This window comes from Kwoniella mangroviensis (assembly GCF_000507465.2).
Source record: "Kwoniella mangroviensis CBS 8507 chromosome 1 map unlocalized Ctg01, whole genome shotgun sequence".
Lineage (NCBI taxonomy): Eukaryota > Fungi > Basidiomycota > Tremellomycetes > Tremellales > Cryptococcaceae > Kwoniella > Kwoniella mangrovensis.
In genome coordinates, this window is record NW_027062533.1 from 1943795 (window position 1) to 1968877 (window position 25083).

At 44.3% G+C, this 25083-nt stretch overlaps 9 protein-coding genes across 9 annotated transcripts; 7 read left to right on the plus strand and 2 right to left on the minus strand.

The window, feature by feature from the left end:
- Positions 1–405: 405 nt before the first annotated feature.
- On the minus strand, positions 406–879 carry I203_100715 (mitochondrial 37S ribosomal protein uS14m; the record flags this gene model as incomplete). The annotated part of the gene is made up of 2 exons (XM_019150010.1): positions 406–468; positions 634–879. The coding sequence occupies 2 exons, from the start codon at positions 877–879 to the stop codon at positions 406–408; spliced, it is 309 nt and encodes a 102-aa protein (XP_019000706.1).
- A 508-nt stretch (positions 880–1387) lies between these two features.
- Positions 1388–2763, minus strand: I203_100716 (uncharacterized protein; the record flags this gene model as incomplete). The annotated part of the gene is made up of 7 exons (XM_019150009.1): positions 1388–1415; positions 1481–1597; positions 1820–1959; positions 2098–2179; positions 2366–2467; positions 2540–2619; positions 2686–2763. 7 exons carry the CDS (start codon positions 2761–2763, stop codon positions 1388–1390), a joined length of 627 nt encoding a protein of 208 aa, XP_019000705.1.
- Positions 2764–3533: 770 nt separating this feature from the next.
- On the plus strand, positions 3534–10091 carry I203_100717 (uncharacterized protein; the record flags this gene model as incomplete). The annotated part of the gene is made up of 27 exons (XM_065516709.1): positions 3534–3920; positions 3992–4252; positions 4319–4611; positions 4683–4767; positions 4823–5036; positions 5097–6204; positions 6264–6321; positions 6381–6391; positions 6460–6616; positions 6680–6944; positions 7021–7119; positions 7176–7232; positions 7290–7526; positions 7587–7656; positions 7721–7758; positions 7811–7870; positions 7935–8014; positions 8085–8168; positions 8224–8262; positions 8317–8333; positions 8385–8508; positions 8574–8588; positions 8644–9150; positions 9204–9231; positions 9286–9632; positions 9718–9900; positions 9981–10091. 27 exons carry the CDS (start codon positions 3534–3536, stop codon positions 10089–10091), a joined length of 4935 nt encoding a protein of 1644 aa, XP_065373527.1.
- A 1796-nt stretch (positions 10092–11887) lies between these two features.
- I203_100718 (uncharacterized protein) lies at positions 11888–13440 on the plus strand (the record flags this gene model as incomplete). Its single annotated transcript, XM_065516710.1, has 8 exons — positions 11888–12111; positions 12182–12238; positions 12299–12342; positions 12396–12554; positions 12642–12731; positions 12830–13085; positions 13136–13293; positions 13385–13440. The coding sequence occupies 8 exons, from the start codon at positions 11888–11890 to the stop codon at positions 13438–13440; spliced, it is 1044 nt and encodes a 347-aa protein (XP_065373528.1).
- Positions 13441–14121: 681 nt separating this feature from the next.
- Positions 14122–14574, plus strand: I203_100719 (uncharacterized protein; the record flags this gene model as incomplete). Its single annotated transcript, XM_065516711.1, has 1 exon — positions 14122–14574. The coding sequence occupies one exon, from the start codon at positions 14122–14124 to the stop codon at positions 14572–14574; it is 453 nt and encodes a 150-aa protein (XP_065373529.1).
- A 374-nt stretch (positions 14575–14948) lies between these two features.
- On the plus strand, positions 14949–15571 carry I203_100720 (uncharacterized protein; the record flags this gene model as incomplete). The annotated part of the gene is made up of 3 exons (XM_019150006.1): positions 14949–15012; positions 15091–15124; positions 15187–15571. The coding sequence occupies 3 exons, from the start codon at positions 14949–14951 to the stop codon at positions 15569–15571; spliced, it is 483 nt and encodes a 160-aa protein (XP_019000702.1).
- A 1019-nt stretch (positions 15572–16590) lies between these two features.
- Positions 16591–18240, plus strand: I203_100721 (uncharacterized protein; the record flags this gene model as incomplete). Its single annotated transcript, XM_019150005.1, has 9 exons — positions 16591–16687; positions 16755–16993; positions 17076–17129; positions 17183–17247; positions 17317–17335; positions 17408–17513; positions 17595–17614; positions 17677–17799; positions 18085–18240. 9 exons carry the CDS (start codon positions 16591–16593, stop codon positions 18238–18240), a joined length of 879 nt encoding a protein of 292 aa, XP_019000701.1.
- A 1680-nt stretch (positions 18241–19920) lies between these two features.
- Positions 19921–21037, plus strand: I203_100722 (uncharacterized protein; the record flags this gene model as incomplete). The annotated part of the gene is made up of 2 exons (XM_019150004.1): positions 19921–20307; positions 20399–21037. 2 exons carry the CDS (start codon positions 19921–19923, stop codon positions 21035–21037), a joined length of 1026 nt encoding a protein of 341 aa, XP_019000700.1.
- Positions 21038–21569: 532 nt separating this feature from the next.
- Positions 21570–24856, plus strand: I203_100723 (uncharacterized protein; the record flags this gene model as incomplete). The annotated part of the gene is made up of 9 exons (XM_019150003.1): positions 21570–21681; positions 21759–22032; positions 22164–22464; positions 22576–22836; positions 22906–22990; positions 23056–23218; positions 23324–23403; positions 23460–23495; positions 23583–24856. The coding sequence occupies 9 exons, from the start codon at positions 21570–21572 to the stop codon at positions 24854–24856; spliced, it is 2586 nt and encodes an 861-aa protein (XP_019000699.1).
- Positions 24857–25083: the final 227 nt, after the last annotated feature.

Sequence of the window (25083 nt, forward strand, 5' to 3'; positions counted from 1 at the left end):
GTGGTGAAATTGTTTTCTTGCATCATTTTGCCGTTACCGTTACAGTCACTGTTACCGCTTGTATCTTCAGTATAATTGTTTTAGATTGAAAAATATCCATAAATTTCAATTGCGATTGTTGAATAGATCAGATGTATCCTGTCATGAGATATGATATGATATGATATACATTAATTCATCTGGCTAGATGACCAGGTTGATCTTACAAAAATGTTCAAATGGATATCGAGGGGGAAATTCGCTTGGATATATACTTGCAGGGATCCTTATTCCTCATCATCATCCTGTCCTATCCTACCCTATCCTGCATTCTTAAAATGGTAGGTCCATTCCCATGGATTCCACCCAATCTTAGGAACCAGCCCTTTTAGTTCTTCAACTTTACCATTCTACCATTCTACCGTTCTACCAACTTGATTTATGTACTCCTGGTAATTCGCCATTCAAAGCTTTCAGACGGAATTGGAACTGTGTAGACCATAAAATTGTCAGTCATTTCTCTCTTGTTCATGGTAGATTGATTACACATGATATGTGATGTATAGTCATTAGAGAGATAGATGAAGGTAGGATAAGAACAATGTGAATTTTCATGTAGATAGATGTGAATTTAGATATAGATTTTCGACTCACCCTTGCCAATCCAAATTTACTTATAACACCTCTTCCCCTCCCCGTCTCCCAACATCTACTTTTAACTGCACCCAACCTCCCTTCACCACCATTCAGTGTGTTCAATCCCAATTGAGCCTTGTGTCGGACCGTGGCTGGTAATGTGGTATTACGAGCTACGAAGAGGTAAGCTCGTCTTTGAACTTCCATCTGTTCGGCGGATAGTCTTTTGCGGATATCTCGGAGAATCTGGGCTTTGGCTCCCATCGTGCGGAGGGGGATATGATCTTGGGGTTGGAGGGTAGATCGATGGATCTGGTAGGTCGGGTTCGATTCTGTGACTGGTCGTGAGGTTGGGTTCGTTGGATGAGTTGGGTGGAACCGTGTGGATGTTATCATTCAAGGATCGAAAGGGAGTGAAGTGAATCTTGCGACTTTTTCGTATGCAACCTGCGACATACAGCTGGAAAAGTCCTCGAGGTGGCGATCGCCGATTTTCACCATTCAAGTGTAATTCTGATCTTTGTCAATCTTCTTGGTACATTTTTACAAGTAACAATGAAATACTCATACACATACATGCATGAACACGGTTACTGGTACTGGTACTGTGACAGAGTACGAGTATATGATCTCATGATATACCAAAATGAAACAGAATATAATGATCTATCTATCCATCTCAATGCCAAATTGACAAGAACCCTGACGTCTCGCTCATCTGAAGACTTGACTCCTCCCTTTGGTCTGATCCGACTGAACTTTTAAAAGTCCATCACATGCAGATTCGATATGTGATATATCTGTACCATCGGTTGATCGTGATCAGCCACACTGACCGGCATTATCTTGATGACCATACACTCACCGCCCAGCAGTTTCGGACGCTCTCTCAATCCTCATCACCTGACCTCTCTTCATACCGTAATATCGAGCTACGGGATCCGTTATCATTATTCGAGGTAATTGAGTTTCTTTCAGACGGCTGGACAAGCGTGAAAAACATCAGTTTTAGTGCTTGTTCAGATTTATCTTGTTTGTATATCGTGATGATGTGAACAGAAGCGATTGTGAAGATAAAAGTGCGCATGGTGTGATATACTACGAAAGAGCATTTATTGATGTGGATTTTGGAAGTTGATGTCGGAATATGAAGAGGAAGTTCCCATAGGCGACACTTTTGATGGGAATCAAAAACTCAACTCACTATTTCTTAATCAACTGATCTTTCTCCTCTTTCCTCATGATCTGATGCTTAGGAACCAAGAAATGTCGAGTTATGTTGACTAGTAGATCGGATTCTTGGAAATCTTCTAAATGATATTCTGATGCCAATTCTTGAAGTGTCTAGTGTCCATAATGAATGAGGATAACAAGAGATATTCATCAGTTCCATGTATAACTGTACATATTCAGTCCAATCACGGAGTGTGAGAGTGAAAGAAAGTTATAGTTGTTTGAGAGGATTTGACTCGCCGGACTCACCTTCTTAGCTGCAGGAGACATTTTCTCTGACCAAATGATTATTCCCCGCTTGGCTCCTATCTTATCCATCGAAGTTATGAATCTATCAAAATCAGACGAGAGTAAGTCAACATGTATACTTGAGAGTCGAATCTCTTCAATTCGCTTGATTATAGTCGATCCATCCGCCTTTCCGTTGCGATTCCCCATCCGATTCTTCCAATGGACAAGCCTCGTACAGCATATTCGCATCTATCCAGCCATGAAAAGTATGACGACTATCACTCACGTCTTCATAGCTGCCTTACTGACGTTCTTCTCCGCGCAGAAATACACATATAAAGTCCCTTCATCTTCGGCATGCTTCACCGAAAAACTCATTGGACCTCGACTGTGTAGACCCAAAATTGTCAGCACCAACATCATGTACTCTTACAAGACCTCATGATATCTGAGTACTGACTCTACTGATCCAGTCGCTCCGAAATCATTCTTGAATTGCTCAAATGGTACATCCACTTCGTAGTCCGCTACCAAGTATCCCTGCAGTACGCCCGGAACGCATATCAGCATTGACATCGAAGTGTCCTTTGATATGTATATACTCACTCTGTCTCTGACCATCTCGTGAACCGTCCTTGATACTCTCCATAATCTGGCTAATTCTCTATCCGCTTCGTGAGACATCTTGTCTTATGGTGATCTGATTTAGTCGATGCAGGTATATATCAGTATGGTGAGATTCTTTTGAAAGGCGAGCTTGAATAAAGGGTACTGAGAACAGTGACGATGATGGTGGTATAGGTTATTGGTCGTTGGACGAGAAGAATGATGAATGATTGATAGGTATGCTTTTGTTGATATCTGCCCGGACGAACATGAAGGTTTACGAAAATATCAACTTTCGACGACAATGACAGTTAGGCGTGCAAGAGGATTGACAGGACTGGCAGTGCCACGTGTCTTGTAGAGGGAGCCCCGGGGTGGCAATCGGCCGGCGGTGATGAGTTCAGATCAGGTTGAGTATGATCAATGAGTAAGAGATGGATGGTCTTTGCAAAAGTTGAAAGACGCGTACATGGAGCAATACACACACAATCAAGAGCTATCCACTCTGTTGACGACGTTATCATAGTCAGAAAACATCAACGTAATCACGCTTGCTCATAGTTGCTCAACACGTCTACTGCACGCAAACTAGTGGAAAGTTGGAAATCCGGAATTCCGTTGCAGCTATTTATCTTCCTTTGGTCGTTTGACCGTACAGGTCTTTCTCGATTAGCTTGTTTATTCAACGCATTGACCTCTTGAGATAATTATCACAAATGAATCGGAGTAGAACATAGAGCTATTTAGGATATATATAATGACCCACTTCTCGGTATGTGTTTCTCTCCCCTCAACAACGGGAAGAAAAATCATCATTCAACCCTCAGAAACCGCCTACTCCAAGAAGGATGATTACTGAATCCAACTTTCAGGCATTCTCACCCGAATCCCTATCATCCATACGGACCATCTCTTCTCTCTCCATACTCCTACTTACCTTCCTCATCTCCCTTCCTCCCTTCAAACCAGTCAGACGATTCTTTCATTCCCTCGTATCCGATCTCGTACCACTGCAATCCTTAGTACCCGCGGAGCCACCGTCCAAAGATCAACGGGATGAAGAACATAGAAGGAGACCCAACGTATGGCGAGAAGCTGTTTTGGCTTCTCTGTCTTTGATCGAGGCGTCTTGCTGGACTGGTATAACAGGCTGGCAAATTCTCAGTGTAGCTCATGAAGATGGAGATGAGAAGATAACCGGTATATTGGCTTCTGCTGGTATGGTATCAGTCTGGGTAAGCTGATCTTACACTACCGACCAAGTTGAATATCTATAGAGAGCTGACGTGAGATTATCTCTCGATAGATCGCATTCTTCCTGCAATTCACCTTGAGACCGTTGACCACCCCGCCTTACTCGACGATCTCAATCCTCTTCATTCTTTTGGCAATCTCACTTTGCTCGCTAGGAAACGCATGGTATATTCAGACAGTCACACATCAACTTCCGCTTTGGGCAACCAAGTGGAAATTTACTTTTGAGGTCGGGAATATCATTTGTGTGTCAATAATGTTGTTGGTGTTGTTTGGACTCAAGTGGGCCGGTCCAGAGGTCCTTTCGAGATTGGTGAGGTCCTCTTTCCTTCTTCGGATCTGAAACACACAACTGATCTAAGCATGTATCGTGTTGTAGCCCCAAGTATCGTCAGATGACGACGTAACGCTTTACTCATGGTTATCGTTCAACTGGGTAAACCAATTTATCCTCGAAGGAGCATCAAAGGAATTAGAACCGGAGGATCTACCGAAATTATCTTTAACTCAACAAACCTCAGTCGTGTTCGATCGGTTCAGACAACTCAAGACTAGTTCATTGCTGAAACAGATCTTCTTAGCGAATAGATTAGATTTAGGGCTAGATGCTGGTCTGACTCTGTTGGCCGTGGTATTCAATTATGCGGGTCCTTACTTTCTCAAGAAGATCTTGTGAGTTGAGTAGTTTCTTTGAGGGCGCTGCTTATGATAGTAGAGTGAACCTGACGGGCATGTTATGAAAGGGACGGACTTGATAACAAATCACCAAAGGCTATGTCGCAAGCTTATATATTCGCTTTCTTAGCATTACTGGCTTCCACGCTCAAGGTATGTCAGCTTGCCGTTGCACCTCAAGACCAAGCTGACCTTTTGTCTCTCGCAGGCTCTGGTTGATCTTCTCCATCTATGGCATGGTCGAAGAGCGACCGTCAGGATCAAAGCGGAACTTACAGCTGCGATCTATGATAAAGCGCTTAGACGGAAAGACGCATCCGGGGTGGTAGCCGCCAAGGAAGATGAAGAAAAGGATACAGAAGGTGGCAAAGCCGAGAAGAAGAGTAATGCGGATAGTGGAAAGGTCGTCAATCTCATGGCAGGTGAGTCGGCATGAATGATCTTCACATAGAGTCAGATCGTAGACTGACAAGTGCTTTTAGGCGATACCAACCGTATTGGAAACACTGTCAGTGGAGGTTACTATATTTACGGTGCACCATTCGAAATCATCGTTGCCTCTGTGTTCCTCTACAACATCCTCGGCTGGTCTGCGTTTGCCGGTGTAGTTGTCCTCCTCGTCGCCACTCCCCTGAACTCGTTCGTCTCCAAGAGAAGTGTTAAGATCACTCAAGAATTGCTCAAAGCTCGGGATAAGCGAATTGGAGTGATGAACGAGTTGATCGGAGCTATCCAATTTATCAAGTTCTTCGCTTGGATCGAACAATGGAAGAACCGAGCTGCCGATGCCAGAGCTAAAGAAATGAAACAAATGATTCGATCACTGTTGAATGGAATCTGGTTCTCCCTTCTTTGGTCACTTGCTCCAATCTTCGTCACTTTGGTTTCTTTCTTCTGCTATATCGTCATCGCCAAACGAGAATTAACCGTATCTGTGGCTTTCACTGCCATTTCATTATTCTCGATGCTCCGAATGCCTCTCAATGTTATCCCCACTTTCGTAGTCATCCTGCTTCAAGCTCACGTTTCAGTCAAGCGTATAGAAGATTTCCTAGCTGAAGATGAAGTTCCAGATTGGGTATGTTCCCTCAAGCGGTCATCCGATCCTAAACATGTTGCTCCTACCAAGATAGGATTCGAGAATGCTTCCTTCAGATGGAATACGGGCAAACAATCCGATCCTTCTCCTCTAAAACCTACCACCACAATTGAGCCACCTTCACCACAGAGAAGTACGAGTACCACTGCGGTTGATTCTACCGAATCGCCTCAGGAGGACGAAGAGAGTTATTTCACTCTCTCAGATTTGAATGTGGACTTTCCCATAGGTAAATTATCGGTCATCACTGGACCCACTGGATCAGGTAAAACGGCAATCTTAATTGCGTTATTAGGTGAAATGGAGTTACTCAATGGGAAATCATATTTGCCGAAAAATTATATACAAGTGAACGAAGATGGATTAAGGAATTCGATCGCCTATGCCTCTCAGACTCCGTGGTTGCAGCAAAAGAGTATAAAGGATAATATCTTGTTCGGAGAAGAGTTTGATGAGGATAGGTATGAAATGGTATTGGATGCTTGTGCTTTGTAAGTTTCTATTGAACACAAAAGGTTAATGGGAAAAAAACTTATGGTTGATTGGTTAGAAACCCCGATCTGGATATGTTGGAAGATGGTGATCAAACTGAAATCGGTGCCAAAGGAGTAAGTCAATGTCTCTTTGGAAAGTTGAATTAGCTGATAGGTTTAACGTCATTCCCTAGGTATCATTGAGGTGTGTTGTCAGATTTTACATCGATCGCTAACAGGCCAAAAGTACTGAATCGTTCCTGTTGTCCACAGTGGTGGTCAAAAAGCTCGAGTCGCTCTTGCCCGAGCCGTATACTCCTATACACAGCATGTTCTACTCGATGATCCGCTTGCAGCTGTCGACTCACATACTGCCAAACACCTGACCGATAGATGTTTGAATGGACCGATCTTGAAAGGGCGTACCGTAGTGAGCTGTGCCTTCCTTGTTTTGAGCTCGAGAAAGAGCGTAGCTCACTTGATAACACGACAGATCCTCGTGTCCCACCATGTCGAATTACTCCTTCCCTCGTCCGATTATCTGATACGTATTCTGGACGGCAGAATAGATGCGCAGGGTACACCTGACGAGCTACGAACAGCAGGAGAACTGGAGGGTCTGGTAGCGCTAGAAGAGGCTGAAGTGACAAAATCTGAAGCTATAGTAGCCAAAGAAGAGGTTGAAGAAGAGGTCGAGACTGTTGATGCGGCTGAGAAGAAGGTCAAGAAGAAAGGTCCTGGAAAGAAATTAGTTCAAGGTATGTTCTCGCGTGCTCCCCTGTCTTCGAGACTTTCTGGATTTGACAAGTGCTAATTTCGCTGTGTCTGCTTTAGACGAGGAACGAGCCGTCGGAAACGTCAAATGGGAGACATATAAGCTTTATATCGTCGCTGCTACCTACGTCACCTGGGTATGGACCCTCATTGTGCTATGTGAGTAGCTTCCAATCCTCTCATTCACTTGCAGCTGACATTAACTTTGTCGATAGTGCTCAATCAAGGATTGACGATTGCCGAACGATGGTGGCTCAAAGTATGGGGTGAAGGTGAGCACCTCGATCTTGGAAGTACATCAATCAAGCTTACGCTCGAGCTCACCATAGCTTATACCACCCGACTCACAACTCACGACACCTTGTTTACCCTGTTCAAACCTGCCATGATGGATCAAACTCAACACTACCATCACACAGATCTACATCAACACGTCTTGCATCATACTACTCGTGTGATGATCTCTAACATCACCGACACAGCTCCCGCAATGAAAGGTATCAAGTTATATTTCCCTCCTGCTCAGACTAACCCCGGCTTCTATCTGACTGTCTATACTGGTATCGGTAAGTTGAAAGGGGTACTTGTTTCGTCATCGTGAACCTAACTTCTCATCTTTTTGCAAGTCCTTGGCGCGGCCCTCTTCGGAGTTGCTTCTAGTGCGGTCGGGTCTTGGAGCTCCTATCGAGCGGCGATGTGAGTCTGGTTTGTTTGCTGCTTTTCCTTCGAGCGAAGGATCTTGACGAACGCTCTTATGTAGCAATTTGCACGACAGGCTGTTAGATCGAGTCATGCGATGTGAGTTGGATTTCCCTGGTAAAATGCATGTCGCCTGAGATGATTGGGGTAGCTACTGTACGATTCTTCAACACTACCCCTGTGGGCCGAATTATCAATCGATTCTCCCGAGGTGAGGGATATTGTTCCATGACTTCTCTTTTGTTACAAGCAAGCTGATCGAGTCGAATGGACAGATGTCGAAACTATCGATTCGTCTCTCAATGGTGCTCTTAGAACCGTCATCATATATGTAGCGAGTTTGATCGGTGCTATCGTACGTTTTTCACGGCTCATCATCTAGAAAACCGTGTCATATCAGATCTGACAGACGAGATATCATGTAGGTCGTCGTAGCTGCTATTGTGCCATGGTTTTTGGTGCCTGCTGCTGTCATCAGTTATCTGTACTATCAATATTCCGTAGTCTACGTGAGTGATTTTCGAACACGTACGGGCTTTTTGCTGACTTTGGTGGTTGCCATAGCTGAGAGTCGGACGAAGTTTGAGACGTTTGGAGGCTACTGTGAGTCGTATCGGTGTATTCGACTATATGACATCGGCTGACAATATTTTGTAGCTTAAATCGCCCATATTGTAAGCTAGCTGTTCGTGCACAGTCAGACCAAGTTGCTGACTGCCAAACAGCTCCGGTTTTGCCGAGCTCCTCGATGGTGTTATTTCTGTTCGAGCTTTCTCGGTAGAAGCAAGATTCATGAAGCAATTATGTGAGCAGGTTGATAAGACTCATCAGGCCTTCTATTACTACTGGGTGAGTCCGATGACATTGGACGAGGCGGAATCTTGGCTGCTAATCTCTTGTCGTGAATGTTACAGATGATGAATCGATGGGTGAGCTCGCCTGCACTGATAAAGAAGGGTTCTTAGCTCACTTAGCCGTTCTCAGCTCCTGCTCCGATTTGATGTCCTAGGAGCCATCTCAGTGTTCCTAACCACTCTCTTCGCTTTAAGTGGTGCTGTCCCAGCGGGATCAGCAGGTATGGCCATCGTATCAGCTCAATCTTTCGTTTCAGCTTGTTACTGGGTATCAAGGTTTTGGGGACAATTGGAAATGGATTTTAACTCTGTCGAACGAGTGCAAGAATACCTTTCATTACCTCAAGAACCACCTTCTGTCATTCCTTCTAATTGTCCACCTGCCTATTGGCCCTCTACAAACACCAAGGATTATTTCCTCAGCGTCAGAGAATTAGAGATCAAATACGCGCCAGACTTACCTACCGTCTTCAAGGGTTCTTTCGATATCAAAGCTGGGGAGAAAATTGGTTTGATCGGTAGGACAGGTAGTGGGAAATCTACTTTGGCAATGAGTTTGTTAAGGTTTGCGGAACCTTATGGAGGTAGTATATGGTTAGACGGGATTGATATTACCAAGATTGGTGTGGATGATCTGGTGAGTCGACCTAGCGATGCAGACCTTCTTACATACTGATGCTATTTGATTAGCGATCTCGGATCACTTATATTCCCCAAGGTGAGCTTATCTTTCAAGGGTAGTAATGACGATCAGCTGACATGTTATTTTCAGACGCGGTCTTATTCTCTGGCACCGTTCGAGAGAATCTGGATCCGTTCAATGAGCACACCGATGAAGAGCTATTGGATGCTCTTTTCAGAGTCAACTTGGGACCTTCAGACTCTCCAACCGCTAGTAGAGTACCTTCCAGAGTACCATCTTCCAAGCGATTGGGAGCTCTGGCTGCTGAAGATGCATTGAGGGCCAGCTCACCTGCTCCATCTGGATCTACCTTTCTGGGGTCCAAGTCAATCATCACACTCACGACGGAAGTGTCGGCAGGCGGAAGCAACTTCTCACAAGGTCAGAGACAGCTGGTAGCTATGGCAAGAGCGTTATTGCGAAGGAGTAATCTAATTGTGAGCCTAAGTCATCCCTTGCCTTTCCTCAGAAGAGTCATTCACGTGATGTTACTGATATTGATTTTGATTGATGCGTGAGAAGATAATGGACGAAGCTACAGCCTCGGTGGATTTCGCAACGGACGAAGCTATTCAAGCTGCCATTCGATCAGAATTCAAATCTTCCACTTTACTCACCATAGCTCATCGTCTTTCCTCCGTCATCGATTATGATAGATTGTTAGTTCTGTCAGATGGGAAAGTAGCTGAATTCGATACCCCTATCGTAAGTAATATCCTCTTATCTGACGTTAATTGATGTTCATTGATACCCGACTGATTATGTTATGGTGATTTGATGAATAGAACCTCTTACGAAAAGACGGTTCCCTCTTCAAGTCGCTCTGCGAGAAATCAGGTAAATACAAGGAACTTTACAAAGCGGCCGAGAAGAAAGAGAAAGGCGAAGAAGAGTAGTCTGTGAGATATATACAATAGATCGCGGTATGGACTATCTCATAATTAGTAATTTGCAATGATCCTCAACTATATCCTGCTTTGCATATACATACTATACTTTCCAATAATTCTACTTCACAAATCACTAACTTGGCAATGCAAATTATCATGACTTTGTATGGTGAATGAGCACAGATCCAAATTCGCTCATACGCACAGACCACCTGTAGACGTTTCATGTCTGTCCCGAGACAACCGGGTACAAGAGGTCCGAGCGTCACTTAGCATCCTTTCTTCAGCCCCACAACGGCCTTCCGATCGTCAATGGCTGCTACACCGAGGCGTATGTACAGCGTTCGTAACTTGGAGATCATGCAAGGTCCCGGGTGAGGCACGGGACCTCAGTCTCTTGGACTCATAGGACCCAAAGCTCATATGAGTGAACTCTATTCCCGTTCGGCGACGCCCGAGGTCCATGATACCCCCGTGATTCCCAAGCAAGGCAATCTCCGGAGTTGAAGGCAATATATTGGGGATTTGTTAATACACGATAGATTGCCCACCAATTGTATCACAATGAAACGAGGTTGGAAGGGATAAGAGGTTGTATGAAAAGGATCATCTATAACAAGAACGGGACAGTAAGATCTCTCTCCGTATGCGAGTACGGCCGCTGTTCAGAGGCGGTGCGTGAGGTCGGATCCAAAGACAACAACCATCAAACGAGTGGAGCGAATCGATCAGTGCGTAACCTGAAACGCGAACCCTGGACAATGACAATATACCGATCAATAAGGGAAAACATACTTTTGTTGTGTATAGTGTCAACGAGCTTGTACTAAATCTGTCCAGGCTCTCTCTCTCTCGCTCTTCGCTACCTTTGAGGACGAACGTTGGATTCAAACAATAGACGCATCTACCATGATCATCAGGTTATGCGCCCTCAAGGTATGTAATGAGTCGCCCAATGCGAGTCTTGAAGGCGTTCACCATCTCAATGGTACATAGCAAAGGATCACAACTACACTAAAAGAGATACTTAACGTTTTTCGGTGGTAGAACAGATACTGCCTGAACCCTTACCAGGTCATGTATTGTGTCTGATATGGGAACAGAACAGAAGACAACAAAAATATGTCAATACACTGACCTCGGGACAGCCGTCCTCTGGATGAAATATTGGTGTCCCTTGATCTACACAGATATTAGCGTACGATCAAATTCCCAAGGTTTATTGTGCGTGTGTGCGTTTCAAGACGATTGTGATGTCCTGCATGTACATCATCTTAGGGGAAAGTTGAGGCCTTTTTTGTCTAGTTGAAGGAACTCCTTCCTAGTCGCTCTGATCATGCTCTTCGGCCCCCTCTGCCATGTAAACTAAACAACAAGGGTCAAATAACAATACTAAAGGGATGACAACAAGTAATCTTTCTCACGTCTTATTCGTCTCAGCTAAAGAATCAACTTGATTCCCTTTGTTATAAAGCTATACCATCAAACAAGAGAAGAAGAACGAAAATCCCCCCTTTTCTTTTCTCTTTTCTCAACCTCACTCATTCTCATATTCTCATCATAACACGGTCTACAACCTCGTCAGAAAAAGCACTCCTTTGTCGAAGTACCATTCTTTTCAGCATTATATCTATCCATTAGATCGGATCAATAATTGATTTTTAGGTATAATCCATCCCCTGACATCTGACTTATCTCCCTCCTTCTTATAACATCCTCCTTATTCCTTGGCCTTTTCGACCCACCTCGATTCCAAACACACCTACACACCTACTTCTTCTATCCCTTCCCTTACAATCACGATGAAATCCTCCACAATCTTCGTCGCCCTCCTCTCGTTGGCCGGATCAGTCTCTGCAGGTGGTTTCGGTGGACTCAAACGGGGTGGTAGCTTCAATTTTGGTTGTGGTGTCCAAATCAGAGAAAAGGCCTCGCACGATCAGAAAAACTGGTGTTCATCAGCTGGAAGTTTCTTCACTGACTTCAACGGTAGTCCACTCTGCTGCTCGGATCACACTAGAACACCGTAAGATCCTTTTCTTCTTCATCATCCCCCTATCCCGACAATTCGATATTGATATGTCTTGTCAACATAGACCTAAAAGAGATAACGAATGTCCCTTCGGATGGAGCAAACATTTTCAGACTGATTGGTAAGTCGAACATCGATTCTGTTGTACCAGATCTTTTGGCTGTTGCTCATCTCGTACAAGTTGTATCCCCCCTAAGGAAGTATCCCCATGTGACTGTGGTGAAGGTAGGTTAATACTTCTGTCCATGGAGAACATAACAACTGATGTGCTATGATAGGCTACACTTACGACAAGAAGACACACAAATGTGTGAAGAACACTGGTAAATGCCACGGTGGTCAATGGTGGCACGATCGTTCCGGTACTTGTTGCGATAACGACTGGCAATGGAACCCTCCTAAAGGCGACTGTCCCAAAGGCACATCATGTCCAAAAGGTGAGTATCCTTCTGTCTTTCATATCTTTTATCTCCATACAGAATGGTTATTGAGACTTATGCGTGTTTGCACTTTCCATACTATAGGTTGGTTCTGGCACAAGAACCTCAAGAAATGTTTACCTACCGGTCCTGGATCGCCTGAACCTGGCTGTGGCGATTGGGATGACCACAACCGTGAGTTTTCATTCTAATTTTCTACTCTACACTTTACAATCACTCGATTGTGGGATGTGCCGAGTACTGATGGTGTAGTGTGGTGTGGGTATCTACAGAATGCTGTGGCGGTGGTAACCCCGGTCCATCAGGCAAGGCAGGCAACAACGGTGGTAAAGGTCAGTCTCAACATGGTCATCAAGGTGGCAAGTTCCCATGGGGAGGCAAGTTCAATCAAGCTGACTTTGAAAAATGGTGGTCATCTCTATCAAATCATAAAGGTTGGAAGAGAGATCTTACAGACGGTCAACAAACTTTATCTTTCCCTCAAAATGATCTCGATAAGATGTACTGCCCAGGTGATCTCCACGCTTGGTAAGTAATATACAAAGTGATTAAACTCGAGCTGATAGTTTTGTTTGCAGTACTGTGCCTTCTGCTTTGGGTGGTGAATGGGCTTACGAATGCGTTGACTTTGCTACTGAGCTCGAAGCCTGTGGAGGCTGTATCGGATCAGGTGGTCAAGATTGTACTCAAATCCCTCACGCCCTTTCTGTTGGCTGTGAGATCGGTTCATGTGCTGGTAAGTACACGAGCTAAACCTCATGTAATCGGCGATCATCGTCATCTCGTGAGGAGTCGTTTGGTAATTATTGACTGATGACACTTGATAGTTTACTCCTGTAAACATGGATTCCAAGCCAACGGCACATCATGTGTTCCCGTATAATGATGTTCTTCTCCTTCAAACCACAACTCTCATCAAATGTGTATAGCAACTAGAAACAAATCGGAATGTATCGGACAATTGGGATTTCCTTTTCTCTCAGGAAAGGAATCTCGTTTCTTTTCTCTCTCTTTCGTTGATATAACTATTCTTCACGCGACATTCACACTTCGTCATCGCATTCACTCGGTTATTTTCGTATTCAACACAGTGTAATCCGAGGGTACGATGATGAGGATGTGGTGATATTGGACATTTGAAGTGAAGTTTTCTGTCTCTTTCCTCTTCCTTGATTTATAGTTTATATATATGTGGGTGTGTTTTGATGCAACTTATATTGAGATGTCGATTAGCTTTGCGATTGTACCCGCACCTTCATAATCATTTGGCCTAGGAGAGAATTTGGTGCCTCCGTTCAGATCGGACTCGCTACCTGTCGTCATTTACTGCACCACTCCTCAGAGCCCTTATCAATTGGATATTACAATGCACATTCCCATGGGAATGTCAACAATGGCCAGTACAAGTATTGCTGATTCAGCTGTCTTGATACCACAGCACTTAATCTTCGGGGATACAGTGACAATTGCTGGCTCGTCAAGGCACAATGATATTCTGGAAAGCAATTTCGACGATAAAATTTCCATAACCAGCTGTCCTGTGCCATCGACCACAGCATTCACTATGAACTCACCGGCATTATCAACTACGAGTGTATCAGCATCCACAGCCACGACCACACCGCATCCCAGATTGAGGATCCCCTCCGTATCTAGTGTTTCGCCTGGTGCAGGAAGAAGAAGGCGTAAACAGCCCAAGGAGAACCTTTCTCCATCAGTTGGCAAGGGCTGTAGGAGGTGTATAAAGACGGATCATGCTTGCACGTTGACCGAGGACGATAATGGAAGGTTGCGGAATAGGTTTGAAGAATATAAAAGGGGTCACACTGAGGAATGGGAGGCATGGAGCATGAACAGTCGCGCGAGCAAGTTTCCCGTCTGTAATAGGTGCAGAAGTATAAGTGAAAGATGTGAGTTTGAGGATGTTCCAAGATGGGACGTTGTGGGTGAAGGAGGAATGTCAGATTATAGGACAAAGACAAATAGGGCCAAACTGAGTAATTCAAAGTCAAATTAGAAACGTATTGTACTCAATGATGTATAGCATACGTTGAGGTATGACAGAGGATTGCACTTGGAAATACACGTCAGATTTGTCTGCATTGGACCGTTCAGAGAGCTGAGTGTACCTGCATTGAGAGCCTGGTGTACGAGGCGCATCGTCTGTCCTCATTTCCTATCTGACTCGTCATCTATATGGCCTCCCAGTGAAGCTTCGAGGTTATCAAAGGACGGAAAGGCAAAACCCTTTTAAAAGTTTCATGTATCGAATCGAAAGTCAGCGCATGAGACACTTCTAGTTCTGATTTGCATCTGCAAGTCCTAATGGTAGAATCAGTTTATAACACGTCGCGGCCCCCAGTCAGCTGATCGATTTGCATCAACAAGATCATGGATACATTGGATACAGACGCAGATACAGGGATCGATGACTTTGATGACAGCGCATGGGCAGGTGAGTAAAGTTGGGCGCCCATTGCCTTTCAGATATAGGAAGGGCACTCCAGACTGATTGTCTTGTACCCTGAGACAGAAGCCGTGAACGATATTATATTTCAACTGGACTCGTGAGGCTGATTGCCCAGGTATAACGGGAGCAGGGTAGCTGATGGAACCATTCCGATTTAAGGCATTTAGCGGGTGCTGGGATGCCCAATTTTGGAGCGAGTTCACACCAGTATCGAGGCGCAAACCGCTCAGAAATGGAAGAAGAGGTCAACCCGTATGAATCCACCCTTGGAGGTTCTCACGGAGATCAAAATGGGAGGAATCTTGACGATTTTGAGAGTTTCTTTTACATGAACACACCTTTCGATCACATTTCTGCTGGAAAAGTACTGCCTGCGTTGAGTACTGACCAGGATGAGGTAAAAATCGCAGGTAGGGAGCAGTTACAGCTGGAAGAGGGCGCAGAAAAGCTCCCGGCTGTGACCCCTTCTTCCGACATTCGGTCATCCACGGGAACGCATGACCCGACAACGACCCCAAGTGGCTTATCAGAAAAAGACCAGTAGATTGTAGGCGGGACCAGTTGGAAACCACCGTAGTAGATCTTCTTCTTCTTCACCATTGACAGACGATACAGTACCCCTTCGTAAGCTGGTAGGTCGGTGACGTAGTGCTGCCATGTCGGTAAATCCCCAGTGGAGACTGAGCAGAGTTCATTCCAGGTGGATTCGTTGTAAAACATGCAGTAGAGGAATAGGCGGACTGCGGTGTGGACCAATTGAACAATCAGATCAGTGATCCAATCCATCTATTACACAGTGGTGAAGACAGTGACCAGGGGACAAATTACAAGGCGCTCATATACCTCAATGAAGGGACTCCCCCATCTTCAGGATCAGGCTGTCATCGATGCGAGCGCGCTAGCACGCAGTGCCTACTGACCAAAAAAGACAGTGACACGTTCGATGCTCGACTTGCAGAGTATTCAGGGGGTGACATTGGGAAGTGGACAGAATGGAGCAAGAAGAGAGGGTGGTCAAACAAATTCCCGGCATGTAGTAGATGCAAGAAACTCGGGGAGAGATGTGAGTTTGCGGAACTTCCAAGAAGGGAGGTGGTAGGCTGGGAAGATTCAGCATATCGATCAGGAGGATGGAAGCGAGCTGATGGAAGCCAGAGGAGGCGATGATACCTCTGATGTTCTTCTTAAAATGCATGGCGTGCGTGCTGCTCTTGCTATCATGAACAGTCTCCATGGCTTTGCCTTTTAGAGCTACAGTACTTCATGGGCGGATGCCACTGCCACAAACAGTCCATCACTCATCTCCCTCCACCAGAGACACGCACTTCACAGATTGAATCTCTCTATACAACTCACTCATGTTTGCGACTACACCCATACATTGGATATATCCCTTGAGGAACGTACAACACATCTTCGCGAACGGCGTCATGGACAACAAGAGAGATAGCGAGCGATCTGATCGACACCGAGATCGAAGTAGCGAGCGCGACAGACGCGATAGAGATGGGGACCGAACGCGAGACTACGACAAGGATCGATATCATTCTCGGTCGGACAGAGATGGTAGAAGGGACGAGCATAGAAGCAGGAGCAGGAGCAGGAGTAGAGACAGAGAAAGAGAGAGACACAGGTCTCATAGGAACAGAGACAAATACAGGTGAGTATCATCATCATTTCGCCCTTTCTTGTCAAAATGCGGATCCTTTGTTCTATGACCAGTTTAGTCAAGCTGACACGAGCAAGTCGATCTCGCTCTCGATCGCGATCACCTTCTCATCGGCATTCAAAAGATAAAGATGATGAAAAAAAATCAAGACACCGTAGACGTAGATCAAGATCAAGATCGTATAGCTCATTTGGCTCGTCGGACTCTGAAAGTGAGAGTGAGAGTGAGAGCGAGGATGAAAGGAGGCGCAGGAAGAGGAAAGAACGAGAAAGGAGTAGAGACAAGGAAGATAGAGAAGTATGTAAAGTCATACTGTGGAGACTATTTCTGTCCCGAGAGGGTATGGAGCTGATAAGCCGATATATGATTATGCCTATAGGAGAGGAGACGAAGGAAAGAGAAGAAAAGGGAGAAGAAAGCCAAGAAAGACAGCGTAAGTTGTAAAATCCTTCACGAAATAGATAAGGAAGCTAACAGCATGTACAGAAGAGAAAGGGTACAGCCTCATCAACCGCTAAATGGGGACAACATGGGATAATTTCCGAGATTGAGTGAGTGAACGCATGACCCATCATCCTCCTTAGAGCATAATGAGATGACAAAGCTAACAACTCGTCTAGCCTTCCAAAGAGAGACTCTGTATGTTCTAGCATCTGTGTTGATGCTGTGCTCTCCGACTCCAAAATCTGACGGGTTGATCGGTCTGCTCAGGAATTCCGAGCATGGTTGGTAGAAGAGCGAAAAATCAATCCTGAGACCATATCGAAAGATAGAACCAAGAAAGAATTTGCCGTCTTCGTCGAAGATTATAATACTGGTTAGTCCAATTAATGTTTCACCATATATCCATTGGGCTTCCGACATCAGAGAGACGAAGCTGACCGAATGACTGATATAGCTACACTCCCGCATGAAAAGGTATATTTTTCCGCTCGGCACAGTCCGAAATGGGGCTATATCGCTCATCTGATATATTGCAGTACTACGATATGAGCAAATACGAATTCAAAATGAACATGATACGTTCCGGTCAAACTCTTCCGGATGAAACTGGAGGATATGACCCATTGGCAGATATGAAAGCTCATTCTTCGAGCTTAAGAGTGAGTCTCTATACCCCTGTTCCTTCAACTTTGGTCCAATGATCCACCTCGCCCTGGAGTCCACATGATTCTGGTTCCTCGTATTTCTCACCTCCTCGTACCTCCAACACACCCCTTGTACCTCTTCATGCACACGACCAAAGGGGATCTGGTTTGAAGTTTATCCAAACATCAAGTCCGAAGTGATTTTTGCATCCGACTACAAATCCGATTTTGATTCCGAAAGCAGCCTATTTCCCAAAGCGCAGAAGAATACTATACTGATTGTTCCTTTTGACATTGCAGACCTCGGCACCCAAGGAGAAAGAGACGTTCTTAACTAAAGAGAAAATCGCAGAGTTGAGAAGAGTAGAAGCTGAACGTACTGAAATTGCTAAACGTCGTCAGATGGGTTTGGACGTTAATAAGAATTTGGGAGTAAGGATGGAGGATCGGTTGTAATATGTTTATACATGTATCAAGTGGGGTCAGGGACAGGATGTCGGCTCCAGCAGCGTCCGTGGGATTCGGAGTGGTATGCTCCATCATATTGATGAGATCTCCTCTTTATAAGGTACGGGCTCTGTCGAAGATGCCATGATGGTCTCTGGTGTAAGAATCCAAATTGGAGAGGTAAAAGTCAAAGATGACGAATCACCCGTAATCGGAGTCACATGCTAATTGATTGTATTTACTCGGAGAGGAATCCAAACGAAAAGAAAAGGAGTCGGAAGAAATGACTAAAGCTTATCATCAAGAAGAAAAAGAAGAAAAAAAAGGCACAGGACTGGAAACAAACCAAGGAGGCATTCCGTTTTTCCCATGTCTCGAGTTTTCTTGAAAATGGGTGCAAGTCAAACTAAATCTTTGCCGCATACTATTTTACCATTAATGGCAATTTAGGTGACATACTCAGATCCTCCTTCCTTGCTTGTCCTGAAAGGCGTTTCTCAGGCCAAGCCTTCCTGAGAATTAGAACCGGAGTGGTATGAGACATGTGGTCAAAGTACAGCTGTCAAGGATGAAGTGTGGCTTAAGAATGTCATCATAGCTTTGCATCTCATGCGTGAAATTTAGTAAAGGGATTCGACCCGCCCATTTGTACCTCCCATATCTGCAGAGAGCTACTGTGCTTGCCTCATGACAAGGCGTGATCTACGTATGTGAGACAGAACAGTTGCCACCTATTGAAATATCGACGGGAACCACGCTAAAAATTGGTGAAAATGAATGGGAGGCTTATACCGTTCCTTCCCTCTCTCTTTTCCTACTCATGATCGACGTTTGTAGCTCGGTCTCGTAATGGGACATTACACTAATCCTTTCTGTAAGCTCAAGAGCTATGTATAAATCATCTTTACTCTGGTATCTTTGCTTTCTATCTCTCATCTGTATCTGTAAATTTTCTTTCGATTGCTTCGGTCTGCTTCCTTTCTTATATAATATATATATAATATAGCATTATAATTGTAATTTTGTCAACAAGGCTCGACTCTAGTCAGACGAACCACTTTACGACCATCTTATTATCATTCCAACGTATTACGACCTCGAAATCATTATCATATCGTACAGCGTCATCAAACACTTTTTGACTGTCGTCTCTTGACATTAGGAAGCGAAAAAAGAAAGCATAACGAGGACGACACGAGACACGAGTTACGATTTTTTACGATATCAGACAGGAGGGGTATAAACTTTACACAAGCCATAAAATCTAGTTCGATTTTCTAGAATTCGTAAATTACCGAAAGATAAGATTACGCACATCTTCCCAACCTCAATTGAGTGGTCAAGTCTCCACCAACCAAAGTGGGCCAACCTGCAGCTTCGAAATCATCCCGAAATATTGGACAACCTATTTCTTCTTCGTCTACCTGCTTTAAGTCAAATTTGAACTGAACTGTAACTGTGACCTGGGCAAGAGGAGAAAACAGATTCAAATTCGTCATCAGATTACCACAATCAAGAAAATACTGCTCCCTGTTGGAGTCGATTGCACATATTATATATATACATAAATATCTATAACAGAGATCTTCAGCTGGATCGAATTGATTTATCAGCATTTATTCGTATTCGTAATTGCAACATCAACCAGAGCTTTATTTTTGTGATAGATTGGATTAAGCAAAAACAGCAATGGTATCACGAATCAACAAACGGACTCATTCTTCAATCTCATCATTCTCATCTGACGATATGACCATCACGAATTCACCTTTCTCTCATACACACGCACTTGCAAATCCGCACCAAAGTGGATTTAATTCTTCGCCATTTACCAATCATCCATTACCTTATCCACCACCTGGAGCCATCGTTGGTCCTACATCTACATATCATCACTCACATGCACCGGCTCATTTCCCACAGCAACCACAGAGGGAGATCAAGTTCATCTTCGAGACGGGAAGGAAAGAACCGAAATGCCGTAGATTGTCGAAACCTAAAGACAAAGAGAGGGAGAACGGGAAGGAGAATACTGGTGGGAGGAAGGCATTGGCTAATAAAAGTATTAAAGATCCGGTGAGTTTATTATCCGCTTTTTTGGATTTCAGTATGCTATATACATATATGTCTAATACTCTTTGGGTGTCTTTGCCCTTTTGGATGATAGAATATCACTCGTAAATCGAAACCTACGCCTCTGAATCTCAAACAAAATGCTAAATCACCTTTCGGCGGACCGGAATCTCAAAGTCATATGCCTTCACCGCCACTGACAGCCAGACCTTTCACTTCACATTGTCCTCTACCCAAAGTCGACTATGAATATCCATATAGCCCCTGTACACAACGTTCATCAATTCCGGCGCCAATTAAAGATTATCATCGACATCTTCCCCAAGCTCATCAATCGATGTTACCTTCGATAGATCATTTCCGATTTATTAATCCGCCTCATGGCTACAGTCTTTATCCCATTGGAGACGGCTCACCACCTTTACCTATCGATGCACCTATTCCTAAAGCTCCTTTACAAGCTTATACGCCCTTCTTCGAAGATACCTTATCCTTCCCTGAACTTCAGGAGGAGGACGAGATGGACATTGATGCCGATCAGAGACGTGACGGTCCGATGATGGGTTTAGGACTCGATCTGGGTCTGGAAGAGAAGCAAAAGGAGATGATGGACTTCGTTCCGAGGAAGCCTTCTCTGGATCTTATGATGCATGATGAAGAAGAGATGGATATGGACAACGGAGGGGGTGTCGCCGAATTGGGGCTGGGTTTGGGGTTGAGTTTGGTCAATTAAGTGCGATTGGGGTTCGGTCGGGATAGAGATGGTAGATCAAGATATGAGGAGCAATGAGGAAGTAAATTTATTCAAGTATAATATGTCTGTCTATACGAAATACATACGAAATGAACTATCATGACACTCTTTCTGATCCTACCACTTGCACTGTTTGAGTACAGTACAAGTAGCTCAAAATGTCCCCCGCCGTGATCGGATCATCTTACCTAGGCACGGTGGATCACCCGGTTATCAGCTTTGATCCGACGTTCTCACTCTATGAGAACAGACCGCCGGTTGAGTGCAGTGCGCAGGCCCACGTGGTTCATCCCCAGATTGGCTTGAAGATTGGACGGTGAGATCAATAACAAAAGAACAATATACATAAGATGTATAACATAACATATTCGTCATCACCCTCAGTATCAATGCCATTGTAACACCAAAGAGTCTGCTCGATATATGTCCGTAGGATGGTCAGTACCTCACATGTGATATGTATGCGAGGACAAGTATCGACAATACTCGTAATCGATAAGGAGCCGGCGATATGAATGCGCATCATCAACCAAAGACAGATCACCACAGGGGAATGAAGGATGATGGATATTGGAATGTGTTCACCTCGGATTTTGGAGATTACGAACTAGGTCCAGCTATTGGTATGTAGCATGTCCATCCTTTTGCCCTGCTATCGCTATCACATTGAAGCTCGAGATCTGAATGTGAATTGGTCCAGGTTTCGGAGCCTCGTCGACAGTCTATGAAGCGATTTTCACCGTCCCACCTACGATACAACCTATACCTACCAATACAACTATAACTACTACTACGACAACACCCGACGACGATAATTCCAAGAGGAGAAGACCAAGTCTATCTATAAGTGTGCCAAGTGATCGTTCTCAAGAGAGGATATGCGCGATCAAAGTATCGACATCGCATCCTGATGTGGACTTGTTGAGTAAGGAGATAAAGATGTTAGGGTTGTGTAGGCATCCAAACGTTCTAAGGTGAGTGCTTGACATCATACCTGCTCTGATCATATCATATGATCACCGGTCTCTTTTTCTTGGTCTTCGTGGTTATCTGACATGGCTCACGTTGTACACGAGGTAATAACTGATATCATTATCTTCGCTAGGATCCTATCAACGTTCACCCTGCCGCCTGACCATCATCGCATATGTCTTGTCACCCCATTCATACCAGGAGGATCACTCTCCGGAATCCTATCTTGGAGATCAAGATTGATCACTACGCCTAAAACGCATCATTTCCCTTCTTTCCGCTTGGGCCATCGTAAATCGAAGCATCACGACGATAATGATAATGATGATAATGACGAAGAAGATAAAGGTAGACTCGATGAAGAAGAGATCAAGTGCGTGACGAAGCAGGTATTAGAAGGTCTGGGGTATTTGCATACCAATGGGTTCTTGCATGTATGTCATTGTCTTCATACACTTGTCGAATCAAAATTGGCACATATTGGGTGCTCTTATCCAGATGGATAGTCGCTAATCATTGGATTTATTTCTATTTCGGTATTGTAGAGAGACGTAAAAGCAGGTAATCTATTAGTAGATCAAGACGGTACCATCCTCTTAGCGGATTTTGGGGTAGGCGGTGATTTAAATGCACCTCCTTCACCTGTTCGATCTAGGAAAAATAGATTAGCAGCGGACGAATTGAAGTTTGATTCCAATAAAGACGAAACGCCCAAAATTTTGCAAAATGGATTCGGTCCTGGTAAAAAGGATAATGGGTTTATAGGTGGTGAAGACCTGAGAAAAAGGAAGAGTTTCGTTGGTACGGTAAGTCATCTTTCCGGGATATCAAGTAAAGTTTAGGTGGGCTGATGGTAGCTCGGTCGGTGGTTTCAGCCAAACTGGATGGCTCCGGAGGTTATATTGGGACAGAAATATGATCAGAAAGCTGATATATGGAGTCTGGGAATAACATTGCTTGGTGAGTTGTACAAGGATCATGATCGATTTCCATACAGTAGCTGAGGTTTGAAATTTGGTGGTTAGAGCTGGCACATGGATCTGTACCTGGATGGAAATACAAACCCAACAAAGCGTTATCACATATCATCACCGATCCTTCCCCTACTCTTGATCGATCCGTCGGAGGATATAGTAAATTGATGAAGGAGTTTATCGATTTATGCTTGAACAAGGATCCGGCTGTAAGGTAAGTCGAGTGCAGTCGAGTGTAGTCGAGTGCTACAAATGATTCGGCCTGAGGCTAAGATGCTATCTGTACCGGAGTGACCAGCTAATGTATGTGCGGATGTAGACCAATTGCGAAAACATTGTCAGAACATCATTGGCTGAAAGGGGCGAAGAAGAATTCGTTTTTGGCCCAATCTTTGCTTGGTGAGCTGCTTTCACAAAGTCGAAAAAGTTGTTACTGACCCGATTTCCCTTTTCAGCCGATGTACCACCTTTAGCGCAGCGTCAGGAACTACGTAAGTCGTGTCTTCAACTACATCGTCATGTCCTAACCGATTTGCTGCCTGGACTGAACATTGCTTGTATGTATCAATGTTTATCAGGTCGTGTCCCCACCAAATCCTCCCTCTTGTCTCACGCATCCTCATGGGATTTCTCCAACACCCCCAACCCATCTATTCCTTCCTCGCCTATTCGAAGCTCCCTTCTAATACCATCAGCGAGATCACCATCCATTTCATCTCATATGGAATATTTCAATTCCATCGGTCGTACCGGATCACATTCTCATTCTCATTCGCGTACATCGTCGTTCTCCGGATTACCGCCCAGTCCCAGAGTATCTTTGCGACAATGGGCGGAAAAGAGTTATGATGAAAGTACTACGAATACGAATAATAACAATTTGAGTTTGAACTTTAGAACGGGCAGTGAGCGAGGGTCGAAGAGGAAGAGTCTCGCTTCGGCTGGATTGTTAAGGAAAGGGAAAAGTACGAATACATTCGATTATTCAAATACAAATAGATCTTTTCCTGCAGATATCGAGGCGATCTCAACTTCTTTCGTAGATGTTAAAATACGCCAATCGACACAGACACCAGAACTAGGAGGTCTACGTGATTTAAAATTGGATGAAGTGCAATCTCAACCTACGATAGGAATAATGAGTCCCGTCATGGAGATCACCAAATCTCAACAATCTCAGCCTACAGCTTCAGCTACGAGTACACCGGAAGTCGGCAATCACGTGGAAACGTTCGGATTGGGAATATCTGATGCTATGCTTGGGAATGAATCGAAATTAGATGATCGACAGGGGTTCTCGGAGAGTCCAGAGAATATGTCGGAAGGGCATTTGCATCACAGGCCGGATGAACTTCACAAGCAGAATCAGGTAGATGAACGAGAGGAGATGATGGCCAATAACGGGAAAATGGATAATAGTAGTGCCGGAATTGAGGGAGAGAGCCCACAGCAGCAAGTCGACAGAGGTTCGACTGAGGAAGAAATCTCGCTCTCGCATGATGGTTCGAAAGTGCCTCAACCTCCAACGAGATCACCTACAATCGTAGAGTCTTCTAACGATCACTCGAGTGGGTTGAGCAATGGCAATACGATCAATGGAAAGATCGAACAAGCTCAATACACTGTTCAAGCGAAAGAGAAGAAAAATTGGTTAAGTATAAAACGTAATGAGCTAAATTCGTACGGCAACACGAATAAACCACTCTTGACTCGTATCACAAGTTCAAGTAAGAGCGAGATGAACGATCATGTTCATATATCCAAACAAGGGGAACACGCGATGGGAAAGACGGGTAGTTGGCAAGGTGTTTTAGGGAGAGTTACGGGTAAGATACGTGAGTGTCAGATTTAATTGTGAATGATAGATAGATTTGGGGACTGATGATGGTTTGTATCGTGTTTGGTTGTAGATAAACGATAAAATGATGATGATAACCGAAAGATGATCTCCATACCTACTGCATATTATACCATTTGATGATAATCTCATATTCCCCTATGATACACTTGGATGATAAGTATTTGAATGTAGCGATTATTTTTATACCGATGATTTGACGATTTACTGCATAAAGTATC